Source organism: Eretmochelys imbricata, chromosome 1, assembly GCF_965152235.1.
Source record: "Eretmochelys imbricata isolate rEreImb1 chromosome 1, rEreImb1.hap1, whole genome shotgun sequence".
Lineage (NCBI taxonomy): Eukaryota > Metazoa > Chordata > Testudines > Cheloniidae > Eretmochelys > Eretmochelys imbricata.
In genome coordinates, this window is record NC_135572.1 from 111,920,533 (window position 1) to 111,937,754 (window position 17,222).

At 39.8% G+C, this 17,222-nt stretch overlaps 1 protein-coding gene across 3 annotated transcripts in view; it reads left to right on the forward strand.

Moving 5' to 3' along the window:
- The window catches only part of MCF2L (MCF.2 cell line derived transforming sequence like), a 115,726-nt gene that overhangs the window by 63,849 nt on the left and 34,655 nt on the right, over window positions 1-17,222 (forward strand). For all 3 annotated transcript variants that reach the window (XM_077807074.1, XM_077807076.1, XM_077807075.1), the window contains exons 4-9: window positions 7,724-7,843; window positions 8,172-8,288; window positions 8,814-8,963; window positions 10,374-10,498; window positions 15,893-16,007; window positions 16,663-16,782. In XM_077807074.1, coding sequence (XP_077663200.1) covers window positions 7,724-7,843; window positions 8,172-8,288; window positions 8,814-8,963; window positions 10,374-10,498; window positions 15,893-16,007; window positions 16,663-16,782 — 747 coding nt within the window. The remainder of the gene's footprint in view (window positions 1-7,723; window positions 7,844-8,171; window positions 8,289-8,813; window positions 8,964-10,373; window positions 10,499-15,892; window positions 16,008-16,662; window positions 16,783-17,222) is intronic.

A 17,222-nucleotide genomic window follows, 5' to 3' on the forward strand; every position in this document is an offset into this window, starting at 1 on the left:
TTTTCACTATTTCCCTGATATAGTCAGTCAGTTTTCCCTTTTATTACATGGGTTTTTAACACACAAAAAGAGGAGAGAAAAATACATTTTTAAATGGGGTTGTAAAGCCACAAGCATTTACCAGGGAAACTTGAGAACAGACCTAGTGCATAGAACTGCTTTTAATTATGTTTTTTAAGCTGACTAGAATTTCAAATTAAAGATATCCCTCTAAGCTCATCTAATTCAAGCTTCCGGACAATAAGCCCATATGAGAGAGCTCATCTTGTGCAGGATTCTGCCATTAAACCATGTTGGGTGATTCTGGCAATTTACACTGTTAATGTAGTTTCAACAGATATACCTGCTTGCTGCTTTATATACAGGAATTCTGACATACAGTGTCTTCTGACTTGCTGTATACAAGTGAGTGTAGAAGGAATAAAATTGCATAACATTTTCTATTATTACAGGGAAATGTAGATATATTGAGTACTGTACATAAAATGAGATTTCACGACTACTCGTTGTAGTCCAAGTACTGTAAATAACTAAAATATGGATCTGACCTTGTCACGTGAAATGCTTGATACTAGTCCGTTTCTAGCCTTCTCTGTCATTTGGTTCACATATTTGTCATGTATCATCTCTGAATGCAGTTATTTATTCAGCTGAAAAGTAGGAAGTCTTAAAAACTGTCTTTTTGGATTAGCCAATTGTCAGTCAGAATAGAACAAAGTCTCACGGTGCCACTGCTTTTCTTTCTGACCTTGGGCAGAAGATCGAGTTGTACTGTAGTTCCTTGGGGAAAACATGGATTAATGAACTGTGAACTGTCATCTATAGAAAGTGGAAATTCTGCTCTTCCCAGGTGATGTTTACTCTGTTTTTACCCATGTGTTTACCCATTCTACAGTTGCTTATCATCTTAGTATCCAGCATAGTAATGAAGCATGGAATGCTTCTTTATCAATCCTCCGCAGGAGCTTCTTAATCCTAGGGTGAGTTTTGGTGCCATAGGAAGCTTGCATTTCAATAACCTTCCAAGCTATCATTAAGATAATATATAAATTTATCCACTTTAAACTCTGCTTTAAACATAGCTGGATTTTGTTTTTGTAGGTACTTTCGCTTTCCACAAATTGGAGCATAGTGGGAAGCTTCCCGTCACTTCAGAGGAAGGGAGCAGCTCAAAGGCTGTTTCCTCAAGTCTGGCCAGCTGGAGAGGAGCAGCCTACTTCCCAGCACTTAACAGAAGCCTTGGGGAAGCCAGTATGTGGGCTGCTCCTCTTTCATTCAGCCAGCTGGCAGCTCTGTAGTGCTCCAGGTTTGGGACACCCAGAGGACAATAGAAAGCACAGTACAATTCCTGGGGATGTAACTGATCTTCATTTACTGGAAAGCTCCGACTTAGTGAATGCACTGTATGTAAAGAAATTTCCACAAATCTGAAAGGCCATGCTGTTCTCCACTGGACTGACATGGATGGTGTCAAAGCCAGGAATCTGTATGTGTTTAAATGAACAAATGGAATAGATTACCCACTGGGACTAAGAACAGTGTCAAGGGCTGTGCTGACCCCTGAATCCCTCGGCCAGTTTGTGTGGTTTTGCAATATTTTTTTCCCTCTCCCATGTGGTATGAAAAGCTCATACAAACACAAGCTGAAAATGACTAAAGCTCCAATGCTCCATGTGGATGACCCCACCATTGAAGCCAATGGGCTCCATAAGGGCCCACCGCAGTCACCTGCATGGAATCTGCTTGCAAGATTGGGACCCACCTAACTGGCTCTGTACAAAGTGCAGTCAAACAGCAGTAGAGAAAGTATTTTTTTCTCTGCTCTCTTTCCATTTTAATCATCTTAGGGGTTATTTCTGACAATAATAGATGAACATTTCAGCTGGAAGTATGATTTTTTTTAAAGGATTTTACGTAATCTGAAAAACTTATGACCATTGAGGTTATCCAAAGGTGACGTGTGGGCCTTATGAGACCTCTCTATAAATGAGCTTTAACTTGCGTGCACTTATGTTTACATTCTGCGAGTGTCTCTAACTTGTTTATATGGATTCAGTGATCAAATTGCCACTTTTTTAACAGCTTCATAACTGTGGCAGGATCTACGAACATTGACTCAGGCATACAAGAGGAGATTCCCTTCATTTTTTACTTATCAAGAAAATTGGCATCCTTTTCAGTATGAATTCCTTTCAAAACCTTCTTTTTGGCTTCACTGTCCATTTTGACAAAGTTCCTGCTCTACCTTGGTGGGTCTCACGCTAATTGGCGGATTTGCTCGTCTTGGAGCTTCACGGCAGCCCTCAGCTTGGCCATTTCTCTGAATTCACAGTCCAGGTCGACTCCTCCTGTGTCTGACCAGGAGTTGGGAGGATTTGGGGGGAACCCGGGCCCACCCTCTACTCCGGGTTCCAGCCCAGGGCCCTGTGGAATGCAGCTGTCTAGAGTGCCTCCTGGAACAGCTGTGCGACAGCTACAACTCCCTGGGCTACTTCCCCATGGCCTCCTCCTAACACCTTCTTTATCCTCACCATAGGACCTTTCCCCTGGTGTCTGATAATGCTTGTACACCTCAGCCCTCCAACAGTCTGCATTCTCACTCTCAGCTCCTAGTACTTCTTGCCCCTAGCTCCTCACACGCACACTACAAACTGAAGTGAGCTCCTTTTTAAAACCCAGGTGCCCTGATTAGCCTTCCTTAATTGATTCTAGCAGCTTCTTGATTGGGTCCAGGTGTTCTAATCAGCCTGTCTTAATTGTCTCTAGAAGGTTCCTGATTGTTCTGGAACTTTCCCTGTTACTTTGCCCAAGGAAAAGGGACCTACTTAGCCTGGGGCTAATATATCTGCCTTCTGTTACTCTCCTATAGCCATCTTGCCCGACCCTGTCACAGCATATAAATACTACAGGGAGTGGGCTGGTCCAGCGGTGTAGCAGCTATTTACTGTGGTAATAGAGAATATAAGTCATGGAATGGATTCAGGATTCTCCTAGGCCACTATAAGCTGCTTTATTGTAGCCTGTAGGGGTATATCTATACTACAGCTGGGAGTGAGCCTTCCTGCTCTGTTAGACAGACCCACGCTAGCGGGGCTCGAGCTAGCATGCTAAGAATAATAGTATGGATGTTGCAGCTTGGACTGGAGCCCACCTGACCCCCTAAGCTTGAAAGCACAAGCCCCAACATCTACACTGCTATTTTTAGCATGCTAGCTCAAGCCCTGCTAGCACAAATGTGTCTGCCTTGGCTGGGAGGCTTGGTTCTAGCTGCCGTGTAGGCAGACATACCCAAGATAAGATCCACTCAGAATCTTCATTGTTAGCCTACACAATGTAAAGCACAAACATGGATTTTGGAGAAGGAGTCTTAAACAGCATTGCCTTCCTAGACAGAAGTGAGGCACCACTGTGTAAAGATGGTGAATGTTAAACATGAGAGATTAAAGAGATTCTGTCATGATTTAGTCATAGAGCAAGGTAATATCTTTTATTGGACCAGCTTCTGTTGGCGAGAGAGACAAGCCTTCAAGCTACACAGAGCTCTTCCTCATAGGTATTTTATAATGTTAACTTTATACAGAAAAGATTATTAAAGAGAAATAATTTAAAATAGGTATCTTTCTTTTCATGTTCGGTTATTTGTTTAAGTATTTCACTCTGCTTGGACAATAAAATTAGTCTGGTCATTACCACTCATGTTTGTAGGTACTTTCAACTTTTGGTTCGCCTATTCGAGCATAATGGTTCACAACAGTGCAGGGAATGTTTTTAAATTTTAAAAACAAAAACTGTTTTTACTCTGAATTATTTTTAATTTAATGAAATAAAATCAATTATTTGGTTCTGTAATGCACTTCAGAAATTACAAATGCTGAATTTTGATTCTAAACTGCATTGTGTCCCTCTAAAAGGGCTGTGGAGTATACTTCCTGAAATAACATTTTAGGGGAAAATGTTAAACAGGTTAATTCAAGATTTTAGACTTGGAAGATACTGTTTGTGGAAATTATTCCTGGTTATTTAGGGTTTCTTTTTATTTTTCTTATTGATATCTGTGGTAATAGGTGTGAGAATACCTTACAAGAAATTGCAAATTCCCATGGACACTGAAACTGTACTACCTTCAAGAAACAGAACTCAGATCAATAAAACCATCTAATAAAAAAGCCCTGTTCCTATGAAAAGGCCATTGTAGTGTGGGTTAAGCAAAGAGACTATTAGTAATAGTATACATTAGTTACAGAACATTAAGCATCTAATTCAACTGTTTGAAATACTATTCAGTGCATCCTCATTCTGTGGTTTGTAGCATCCTGCTTGAGCGCCACAGAAATGGATATCATAGAGTCAGAATACCATATTGCCTTCTGTGATGTTGAGAAGCTCATACAGTAAATTCTTGGACATTCTGTATATTAACTTGTTTTTACTGCTGCAGAGGTTTGCTTAGTGGTTAGGCATCAGGAGTCAATCCTGCTTCCACTGAAGTCAGTAGTAAAACTCCAGTTGACTTTCAGTCTGATTCTGCTCCCACTGACCTCCAAGGGAGCTTTGCCATTGACCTGAATGGAAACACAATGGGATGGGGTCAGGACCTAGGTTTGGGATACCTATGCTCGCTGGAATTGCTAGTTAAATTCTTAGCAGGTCGAGTCAGCTTTTCAGACATACAAGACAGATAAACTGGGTACCATGCATTTTACTGTGTTTCAAATGAGACCTTGAAAGCAGCGTTCCTGTCCATTTTGTGCAGGCACTAAATATCCCATGGCACTGTTTGTAAGAGTAGAGGTTTGCTCTATTGTCACGTGCCAAATGTCCTCTCCTATTATTGATGTGCAAAGTTGTATGCCCTGAACAAATCTGTAAGGTCACTACGCTCTCTTCATTCAAATCCCTCCATCAGACCCGCTTCTGTTGTAATATCCACAACATATCAGTGATGACTAGGTTGTTCAGCAGGTAATAGCTGATTTTATTTTTATTTATAACTATGGGTAGAAGATGCGTTAGGTGTTGCTCTGTTTGAACTCTGTGTAGCCACATAATCTTATGTTCATTCCCTTTGTCATCCTTCCTTCCGTATTTTATAAGACTTCTTGGTTTCATATTATTTCATATTAGATTGTACATTTTCAGGGCAGGACCTACATCTTCCTATGTATTTGTACAGCACCCCACATAATGGGCCTCCAATTCTTATTGGGGCCTTTGAGATGTACCATAATTTAAATAATAAGAATAGCTGGCTGCTATCTTCCACTCCACAGGTGGCTACATTTCAGATGATGTATATGGTTTGGGAAGCATGGTAGTAGATGCACTGTATAAATTATTATTACTATTACACAAATATTTCTTAACACCATTGTAAATAGTGTGTATGCATAAAAGATGGTTTCAATCACCTGCTCATCGAAGGGGTTCTGGTCATGGAATATACTGTGTGTGGAGGAAGTATTACATCAGTTGTACATGTATGTGAATATTTAGGTCCTCTGGTGAGGTCAAAAGTTTATATATTGTGAATGCTGACTTTTTTGGCAATGTTTACCTTCCATTAGTGCTCTGATATTGACAGCACATCTTGGCTGCAGTAATTTCACTGCATCAATCGCCAAAAAGAGACGTGGTGCCGGGAAATAATGTATCTTCCTAAATGACAGAACTGATGGAAATGTTGAACTGGTGAAATTTCAGGAACCTTCTTTTGACACTTAGTGATGGACAGCAGAGGAAGATACGAGATCTTTCTTTCACACGCCTGGCTATCCTACAAATATCCAACCTATCTATGGGAGGGTAATACTATTCCTGGAATGACTCACTTCATGGATCAGTACTGCCTGTAAGGATGTTAATACGTGATGCTGCTGTTTACTGGTATTGCAGCGAATTGATTGATATGTCTGTGTACCATTGCCATCTACTGGGTGGCATTTGAAATGTTCCACTGTGTCAGTTCCTTTACTGCTAACAACTAATGGCGATTCAGTAGATAGTGAGGTGTGCTTTTAGAGTCAGGTGCTCCAAAGTCTGTCCATGGTGCTGATGTGACGTTCCAAATGGCCACAGCGTGCACCATAGTGATAACAGTGAAGTCCTAGACTGTAAGCTGTTTGGGACACAGACTCTGTCTTAATGTGTGTGGAGAGGACGTACCATGTTGCGGGTACTATCACAACACGAATAATAATAGCTTGGGTGACCAAGGATTTGTTAGTGTTGTATGAAAAAGAACGTACAGTAATTTTTTTCCTGCATATTGTAGGAATCTTTCTACCAATTTTCTCATTTCCTGACCTGGAAATCCATAGCAGTGTCCTCTGAGTATAAAATGTTAACATTTTAAGTAAAATTGTTCTATATTTTTGCTTCCCTCTCTTACATTGTGAAGAATTTGACACTTATACAATAAATGAACATTAACCCATAAAAGTATGACATTAGTAACCACACATTAAATTAATCCATGGTTTATCTTTGTTCTTAATAAGTTGGCATGGAGCACTATTAAGAAAGCACTGCGTGGTTTATGTCTGCTTACTACACATTGGGCTTCATAACATATATGTTGCTGGATTAGAGTGACATGGGTTTTTTTCTGTCTTTTCGTCTTTGCTCGTTCTAAAGTTGGCTAGTTCACAAAGTTAAAATGTGTTCTAGGAATGTCTCTTATGTCATGTCCTTGTCTCTGCAATTCTCCAGGACTTTCTGAAAAAGGCATAAAAAGAATGCAGTTATCTAGATAGTGATGATATGAGCTCAGATAAAGAGGAACAGCAGGCACCTGCCCAACATGGTTTACAGTAGCAGTTCTCCAATGTTACCACTTCACATAGAAAGCTTTACATATTCCTTCAACTACTACCTCTTGACTGATGCCCTCCCTGCTACGCAGAGTGTCCGTTACAGGTGGGAAAGGGAGTGTGCAGATAGGAGAAATGGAGGCAAGTGGAGATGAGAGCAAATATGTAGGCAAAAGTAGAGTTGTATAGAGCTTGCACTTAATGCAGAAGGAGAGGGGAAACTACTGGACAGTTTTGAGTGTGGAGTGACTTAGTCTAAGCAGCAGGAGACAAAAATGATCTTGGTAGCATTGTTTCAGATAGACCGGCTGGGGTGTAGAATAAGTTTATACATCTTTCCTGTATTTCCCTTGGATCAATAATGATAAAAAAAATTAAAAAACCCCTCACTTGATTCAGATTAATGACTACTTAGTTTGACATTTTAAGCTAATGCCTGAGAGAGAGTCAATTATGGTGGTAATAGTTCACATGGCTAGTGATAGGCAAGGTGTGCAAACGGACCAGAAAAGATAATCACAATGCGTTCAAATGGCAATGGGAAAAGATAACTGTAAAAGAACTACAGCTGTAAGTTTTAATGAGCCTCCTTTTTAATCAATCTACTGTCCTTGAACTAGAACATTTATTTCAACTACACAGCAGTAATAATTGCTCTGGACGGTATAATTCATCATTCAAACGCTTCACAGTCCAGGGTGGAAAATAGTTAAATCCTAATTCCCATAGATGAGTGGCTTTTAAAATGTTCTGATTACAGGCCTTGTTGAGTTTTTATTCAGTGAAGCATTTACATAGGCCTTCGGTACACTCAGGATGTGGTTTAGCATGGGTTTCATATAGTCTAAAGATACATTTATAGACCCCAGTGATACAGAAATTAATGGCACAAACCTGTTTAATGATACTTACAGGCATCTTTCCCAGGAAACCTGCAGCTGGTCCTTGTTCTGCGTCCAACAGGATTTATCCACCGAACTCTCTCAGACCTCGCTTTCAAATTCAACAGAGATGAATTTAAAATGAAGGTACCTGTAAGTATTTCTTTGCCTCAACTATACTAGCAGTGAACTGTTAAAGTACTTAATCTGGACAATGTGCACTTCAGCAAATGGAAAAAAATGCTTACATGTTACTTTAACAATTTGTCTATGTTGTTCCATGTTACATTTGTAACATCTTCCAGCATAAACTACTATTGAGTTGATGTGATGTTGTATACACGAAGGGAATAAATCCACCCTATGCTTCTTCCCTTGATTTCAATCTCCTGAGTAAAGACTGCAGGATTTGCCCCAAAATTCCTAATATGAGTCTTGTCATTTATTTGGTCATATTAATTCTACTCCTTTATGGTTGCAGATCATAATGCTGGGCTCGGTAACAGAATTGCATGCTTATATTGACAAAACACAGCTAACAGAAGACCTTGGTGGCACTCTGGATTATTGCCATAACAGATGGCTCTCTCACCGCACTGTAAGTCTTAGTTGTTTTTGTTTTTCGCCGTTTAATGGGCCCTTCTGTGTTATACTCTGTCATTTATAAAACACATTCTAATTAATGGAAGCTGACATCAACTGAGTGAGGAGATGATCTCAGTGGAACTTAGTCATTTTAGAGAAATAACATAAGTAGTAACTTTGGGAGTGGTTTTCTTAGGGTTTTGGAGCAAAGGAATATTGTTGTTTGGGAACTGGGAGGCAGGGCCTGGGTGGGTGGTGGTGTTACAAGAGCAGGGGAAAAGCTCAAGTTAAAAAATGATTCCAGATTATAAAAATGTTCGGAGAATGCATCCGATGTAAGCATAGAGAAAATATGCAGTTAAGAAGCTAATGGTGAAGGTGTTTTATTTACAACTTTTGCTAGCAAAATAGTCTTTAAAACAAACTTTTAAGCCAAACTTTTTAGTTGTAATCTAAAGTTTGCATTTTACTGTGGGGGGGCGGGGTGTGTGTGTGTATTCAGAGCATCAAATGTCTTTAATGGTTTTATATTCCAAAGGCCATAGAAAGTTTTGCCCTAATGGTTAAGCAAACAGCTCAAATGCTTCAGTCCTTTGGGACCGAATTGGCTGAAACAGAACTACCAAATGATGTGCAATCAACCAGCTCCCTTCTTGCAGCACATAGTGAAAAGAAGGACAAAATGAAGGTAGGTATGTCATAGGAAAATACCCTGCTTTTAGTTAGCACATTATTTTAATTATAACTAGCAATAAAAATACAATTGAAAAATTGGAGAGCTTTTGAAAATATTTGGATAATATTAAGAATGTGAGACCTTTGAAATCTTCTTAAAGCTGTCTGGCTATATTTGAAGTTTAATAAGGATCTTTATTCCTTGCAAAAATAATCCTGGAGGCTAAGATACAGCACGTACAAATTATGATGTTATGTTTCTGTAATGGAAATTGTTGTACAACCAAAGATGTAGTAATGGGGATGTTCATTTTTTTTTATTTGTAGTAATGTGTGTGCATATATATGAAATTCTGATTAGGAATGGACAAACCAGTTCAGATAACATTTTTTTTAAACATTAATAATTTGAACCAAAACTAGTTTGCCAGCAGTTTCAGAATACAGCAGCAAAAATTCTCTAGGTAGTTGTGACACAACCAGAAGCACTGGAAATCTTGAGAAAGAGTCTGTCTGTTATCATGAAACTTCCAAAACAGATTTGAGAGGTTGGAACAAGCTTGAAAAATGTTGAGGTTTAACCTTCGGTACCTTTAATTCATTACTTTTAATCATAGAAGATTAGGGTTGGAAGAGACCTCAGGAGGTCATCTAGTCCAACCCCCTGCTCAAAGCAGGACCAACCCCAACTAAATCATCCCAGCCAGGGCTTTGTCAAGCTGGGCCTTAAAAACCCCTAAAGATGGAGATTCCACCACCTCCCTAGGTAACCCATTCCAGTGCTTCACCACCCTCCTAGTGAAATAGTGTTTCCTAATATCCAACCTAGACCTCCCCCACTGCAACTTGAGAGCATTGCTCCTTGTTCTGTCATCTGCCACCACTGAGAACAGCCTAGCTCCATCCTCTTTGGAACCCCCCTTCAGGTAGTTGAAGGTTGCTGTCAAGTCCCCCCTCACTCTTCTCTTCTGCAGACCAAACAATCCCAGTTCCCTCATCCTCTCCTCGTAAGTCATGAGCCCCAGCCCCCTAATCATTTTCGTTGCCCTCCGCTGGACTCTCTCCAGTTTGTCCACATCCTTTCTGTAGTGGGGGTCCCAAAACTGGACACAATACTCCAGATGTGGCCTCACCAGTGCCAAATAGAGGGGAATAATCACTTCCCTCGATCTGCTGGCAATGCTCATACTAATGCAGCCCAATAATCTGTTGGCCTTCTTAGCAACAAGTGCACACTGCTGACTCATATCCAGCTTCTCATCCACTGTAATCCCCAGACCCTTTTCTGCAGAACTGCTGCTTAGCCAAATTACTTTATTAAATTGTTCTTGCTATTCTTCCTATAAAGAACACTTTATCCATGGTACTTTGCAAGATTTCTTTAGAAAGACCACTAAAATGTGTTATTTTTTGTTTTCTGCAGGAGGATTTGAGGTTAGCATTAAAACAGGGACGTGATATCCTTGAAAGTAATAGAAAGCCAGTTACTGAGAACCCAGACTACAAACTCAACCAAGATCAGCTTGACAATCAAACCACTGTGGAAAGGTGAGTTGAATGAAATATGGAGCGTACATTAGTTTTTATTTTACACATTTTTAATTTTATTATCTAGTATTTAATTTTTATACATGTAATTAGCTAATCGGCAAAGTGATTTAAGGTGGTAAATATTTAGAAGGTGTTACTGGGCAGTACCTCGTCTGCTCCAAATCCTCTGTTGAGCAAAGTGCTGCAGGGTTCTATTTTGTCTTCTTTGCGGCTCAGTCTGCATGTGAGGGAGATAAGGCTTCAGTTTGGGTTTCAGTACCGTCAGTATACTGATGACACTTTGCTCTCCATTCCATCTGGCTCAGATGATGCAGTTGATCAGCTGTCCCACTGTCTGGAGAAGATTGCTACTTGTATGAGAGATGGCTGGCTCAAACTCAATCCAGATAAGATGGGTGATATTGTTTTGGGGGAAGCAGTAAGAGGGAGATAGCAGAAGTGATATCTTCTTTTGGGTGTGTTTGTCCACCTTTTATGACTAAGAACCTAGGTCACCAGCTGTTTCTGCATGTCCATATAGCAACTGTAGCAGTGTGTGCTTTTCTTCCATCATCATCTGGTAGAAGGTTGTAGTCTTTCAGATACAGACTTCATCAGACAGATTCATGTCCTTGGTACCTCTAAATCAGTGGTTCTCAACCAAGGGTACGTGTGCCCCTGGGGGTACGCAGAGGTCTTCCAGGGCACATCAACTCATCCAGACATTTCCCTAGTTATGCAACAGGCTACATAAAAAGCAGTAGAGAAGTCAGTACAAACTAAAATTTCATCCTGATAATGACTTGTTTATACTGCTCTATATACTATACACTGAAATGTAAGTACAATATTTATATTCCAATTGACTGATTTATTTTATAATTATATAGTAAAAATGAGAGAGTCAGAAATTTGTCAGTAATAGTGTGGCTGTGACACTCTCTTGTATTTTTATGTCTGATTTTGTAAGGAAGTACTTTTTAAGTGAGGTGAAACCTGGGGGTACGCAAGACAAATCAGACTCCTGAAAGGGGTACAGTAGACTGGAAAGTTTGAGAGCCATTGCTCCAGACTGAGTAGTGCAATGTGGTCTGCTTGGGATAAGTTAAAAGGCCACCCAGAAACTTCAGCTAAAGCAGAACAGAATGTGGTTGTTCCCTGCTTAATAATGTGTGATGCAGGGCACATAACATTGTTCTATAGTCTACTGTGACTGGCAATGCAGTGTGTAGGTTTTGACCATTAAGCCCTTTATTATTTGGTTCCTGGCTAGTTTAGAGACTTCCTCAGACTCATACCAGACAGTTGAGATTGGCTGAGACTATCCAGCTGACAACTGGCAGAGGCAAGAGGGTCTCAGTGAAGGGCTCTTGACTCTGGAACTCTCACCCTTTGGGCTTAAGAGACCCACTTAGCTGACCTTGGGGACATAGAGAGAGTGCTATATATTTACTCAGACCTTGCCTGAGAAGGTGATTGAAATGGAGAGAGTTCTTTTCCCTTAATTACTCCTGGGGGAATTCTGCGCCACTGCGCAATGCAGAATTTTGCAGAATTTAATGTTGTGTGTGCAGAATTTCCTTTCTCCCACAAAAATTGACTGCAGTGCTTCTGGCCGCCAGTGGGGGCCACTGGATCCGGCAGAGCCCAGCTTGCACACAGAAGACACTACTGGGGGGAGAGCGAGCTAGAGGGTTCCTATCAGCTGTGGTTCCCCACACACCGTGAGGGAAGGAGACAGCAGTGTGCAGGAAACTCCACAAAGTCTGGGTCCCCGCATCAGGCTGTTTTTCCCTGAGCTCTGAGGTGTAGAGGGTGTCTAGCTGGGGCGGGAGGCACCGCTGGGCTCTGGGGGTAGGAGGGTGGGTATGTGGGCTGGGCTTTGGTGGGGAGGGGGTGTGGGTATCTGGGAAAGGGGGGGCGGTGGCTGGGCTCTAGGGGGAGGGTGGGTATCTGTGCTAGGCGTTCCCTGCAGCTGGGGTCTGGGGAAGAGGGGGTGCGGATATCTGGGCTGGGGAGGCCCCATGGCTGGGCTCTTGGTGCTGGGGGCGTATCTGTACTCTGGGGGGAGGGGGAGGAGTCCTGGTGTCTGACATCCTGGCTGGGCTCTGGAGAGGGAGGGGTAGAGAAACAGAAACTGGGTTGTCATAGGGGGTTCTTTAGCTCTCTACATCTGGGGGAAATTTTTTTGTGCATATATATATTGTTACAGACATACTTGCTGACAGGTATTTTGAAATAAATTACCAAAATAATTAGGGCTCTCGATTAATCACAGTTAACTCTCGTGATTAACTCAAAAACATTAATCGTGATTTAAAAAATTAATCTCGATCAATGGCAGTTTTAATTGCACTGTTAAACAATAGAATACCAATTGAAATGTATTAAATATTTTGGATGTTTTTCTACATTTTCATATATATTATATTCTGTGTTGTAACTGAAATCAAAGTGTGTATTTTTATTACAAATATTTGCACTGTAAAAATGATAAAGAAATAGCATTTTTCAATTCACCTCATACAAGTATTGTAGTGCAATCTCTTTGTCGTGAGAGTGCAACTTTCAAATGCAGATTTGTTTTGGTTACGTAATTGCACTCAGAAACAAAACAATGTAAAACTACAGCGCCTGCAAGTCCACTCAGGCCTACTTCTTGTTCAGCCAATTGCTAAGACAAACAAGTTTGTTTACATTTACAAGAGATAATGCTGCCCTCTTCTTACTTAGTGTCACCAGAAAGTGAGAACAAGCATTTGCATGGCACTTTTGTAGCTAGCATTGCAAGGTATTTACATGCCAGATATGCTAAACATTCGTATGCCCCTCCATGGTTCGACCATCATTCCAGAGGACATGCTTCCATGCTGATGATGCTTGTTAAAAAAATGTGTTAATTAAATTTCTGACTGAACTACTTGGGCGAGAAATGCATGTGCCCTGCTCTGTTTTACCCACATTCTGCCATATATTTCATGTTATAATAGTCTCGGATGATGACCCAGAACATGTTGTTCATTTTAAGAACAGTTTCACTGCAGATTTGACAAAACGCAAACAAGGTACCAATGTGAGATTTCTAAAAATAGCTACAGCATTTGACCCAAGGTTTAAGAATCTGAAGTGCCTTCCAAAATCTGGAGGTGTGAAGCATGCTTTCAGATGTCTTAAAAAAGCAGCAGTCCGATGCAGAAACTACAGAATCCAAACTACCAAAAAAGAAAATCAACCTTCTGCTGGTGGTATCTGACTCAGAAAATGAAAATGAACATGCATTGGTCTGCGCTGCTTCGGATGGTTATCGAGCAGAACCTGTCATCAGCATGGACACATGTCCCCTGGAATGGTGGTTGAAGCATGAAGGGACATATGAATCTTTAGTGCATCTGGCCTGTAAATATCTTGCGATTCCAGCTACAGCAGTGCCATGAGAATGCTTGTTCTCACTTTCAGGTGGCATTGTAAACAAGAAGCATTATTTCCTGCAAATGTAAACAATTTGTTTGTCTGAGCAATTGGCTGAACAAGAAGTAGGATTGAGTGGACTTCCAGGCTCTAAAAATTTACATTGTTTTATTTTTCAATGCCTTTTTTTTGTACATAATTCTACATTTGTAAGTTCAACTTTCATGATAAAGAGATTGCACTAAAAAAAGAAAAGGAGTACTTGTGGCACCTTAGAGACTAACAAATTTATTTGAGCTGTAGCTCACGAAAGCTTATGCTCAAATAAATTTTAGTCTCTAAGGTGCCACAGATACTCCTTTTCTTTTTGCAGATACAGACTAACACGGCTGCTACTCTGAAAGATTGCACTACGGTACTTGTATTAGGTGAATTGAAAAATACTATTTCTTTTGGGGGTTTTTTACAGTGCAAATACTTGTAACCAAAAATAAATATAAAGTGAGCCCTGGAAATTTCGTATTCTGTGTTGTAATTGAAATCCATATATTTGAAAGTTGTAGTAAACATCCAAAAATATTTAAATAAATGGTATTCTATTTTTGTTTAACAATGCAATTAATTGCGATTAATTTTTTTAATCGCTTGACAACCCTAAAAATTATTGAAACTGGTGTGATCATGTAGTGTTATTTTGACAAATAAAATTTGCAGAATTTTAAAATATAGTGCACAGAATTTTTAATTTTTTGGCAGAGAATGTTTGATTTTTTGATGCAGCATTCCACCAGGAGTACCTTATGCATGGGTGAGGGCAGATCTTTTGGTGTATCGCTGGCCTTTTTACATAGGCTTAAGCTTTTTTTTAAAACAATTGCTAGGTGCGTGATTTAAAAAAAAAATAGAATCAAACCTATAGAATTAAGTGTTAGATATTAAGGCTTTTCCTCTGTGTTTTGTCTTAATTTACTGCCAAATTTTAAGCCCTTATATGACCATAACACAGAGATACAAATTTGAACAGTATTATCAAAACATAGAAAATTTCCACAAGATGGTATTTTAAGTTGTTTCTGTGTGTCATTTTGTGTTTCTATATATTTGCTTTGGTTCCAACATTTTCCATGCAGTTTCATTTTGAAGAGCTTGGCATTCCAACTAACAGTTTGGCAGAAGCAACTTCATCTCTCCCATCACTGCAATTAGTTATCTACAAGCCATCTGTTCATTGTTTTGAGTAGTTTGTCCAAAATGTCCCGTGTAGCTGTGATATCAGAGGAAAGCTGGAGTGAACTACAGAATCCATATAAACGCCTCTTCTGAATTAATTTTAATTCAACTCCTAAATGCATTAAAATCTTTTTCAGAATTCTGGTGAATTTTTGTGATGCTGTAAGTGAGGCAAAATACACCTCAGACCTGATCTGCAGCCATCCTGTTATACCCTAATTACAGTAATGTACATTGTGAGGATAAGCACTCAGATACCATAGTGCTAAGTGCAATATTCATGTCTGTATACATAGATAGACTGAACAGTAAAACAGGCATAAAACACTTGGGTTCAAACCTATCTTAAATTACAAGTGAAACAAGTTCTTATTTATGACAGCCACTACTACACACCTTGTATATGGCATAAAACTGCAGATTGATCATCTCTGCTCAGGAGAGAGAAGTATAAAGGGTATGACAAACCAGAACTTAGACGTGGGTATGTGCTGCATCTAGATCTAGACATTGTTATCGGTTTTCCATAAATGCTAACATTCATGGTGGATTTCTGTTTTACGTCAATATTATTCAAGAAACCACTTACATGCAATATCAAAAATGAGGAAAAGCTACCTAGTAGTATAGGAACACCTGGCTGCTGTACTGCTAACATTAGTCCATCTGATTGCTTAGAAAAAGATTACTTAAAGGGAGGCTTTGAGTTTTCCACTAAAAGATGCTATTGTCTCTTGTCTGTAACCATCACTTTGATCCTGAACTTTCTTTTAGGCTTTTGGCTCAATTAGATGAAACAGAGATTGCCTTTGATGAATTTTGGGCTAAACATCAACAAAAGCTTGAGCAGTGTATACAGCTTCGGAATTTTGAACAAACTTTTAGAGAGGTAAGGGTTTCTTGATGGTGTGTTTAATATTTTACATTTATGTCACCTCCTTCATTCCCAAAGGATCCAAAAACCCAGATTATTTACATTCAACACTCTCTCTAATCCTTAAGGCAATGTATTTTTTCCTTACCTATTTATGCATCTCTCACATGCAATTGAAAGTTTTCTTCCAAACTTTTCTCTTATACTTGCCTTGGTCTTACATTCCACTATCACAGTATGTACCCTCTGGGCAGTCAATTACTGTCAGTGATACTTCAGGGATTACCATTAGGGTATGATGTTTGCAGTGTTGTTGCAGCCATGTTGGTCCCAGGGTTTGAGAGAGGCAAGGTGGGTGCGGTAGTACCTTTTATTGGACCAATGTCTGTTGGTGAAAGAAACAAGCTTTTGAGATGCACAGAGCTCTTCTTCAGGTCACTAGGGAATGATATAAGTAGGAGCCTTCTTGGCTTGAATGCTTCTGTCTAAAGATAAAATGTATTCTCCTTGCAGTGTTCTGATCTCCACTGACCAATGGGCACAGGTGTTCAGTGGTTCCTTCCAAACCAGTTCTCATGTAGCAGCATATTATGCTGGCTGTCTAGCACTGGTCTTATTACTGAGGCAGGTGAAATCACCTTCTTGGATATATGGTTGTCTCTCATTTCAGGTCAAAGCAGCTTTAAGTCTTGTGTCCGAGAGGTTATCTGCTTTCACTGATGTGGGAAACAGCTGTTCACATGTGGAGCACATTCTGAAGGATCTTGCCAACTTTGAAGAAAAATCATGTGTAAGTTCTTGTAATTTCTCCATATTTCTTAGTCTACAATATATTTTCGCTTTTTGGAGAGAAAAAAGAAAAAGCAGGAATTAGTTACTGAATATGTTTTATGACCCAGAGCCAAAACTCAGAATTGGGTAGAATGAGTGTCTTTTCCTCCCAATGATTAAAACAACCAATGTCATTAAAATTTGGAACTGATAATACTATCAGAAAAATTAAAAATGTGACTGGCAAACATTTCTTGTGTGGACACACAAACGGAGAACATTTTTTTTTCAGTTTTCCTATGTATATTTTGTGGTGGAATAGTTATAGAGTTATGTCCATATAGATAACCACAAGACCTTACAATGGTTAAGGCACAGGTCTGGGATTCAGGAGATGTGGGTTTAATTCCTGGCTGTTCCACAGCTTTCATGTGTGACTTTGAACAAGTCATTTCATCT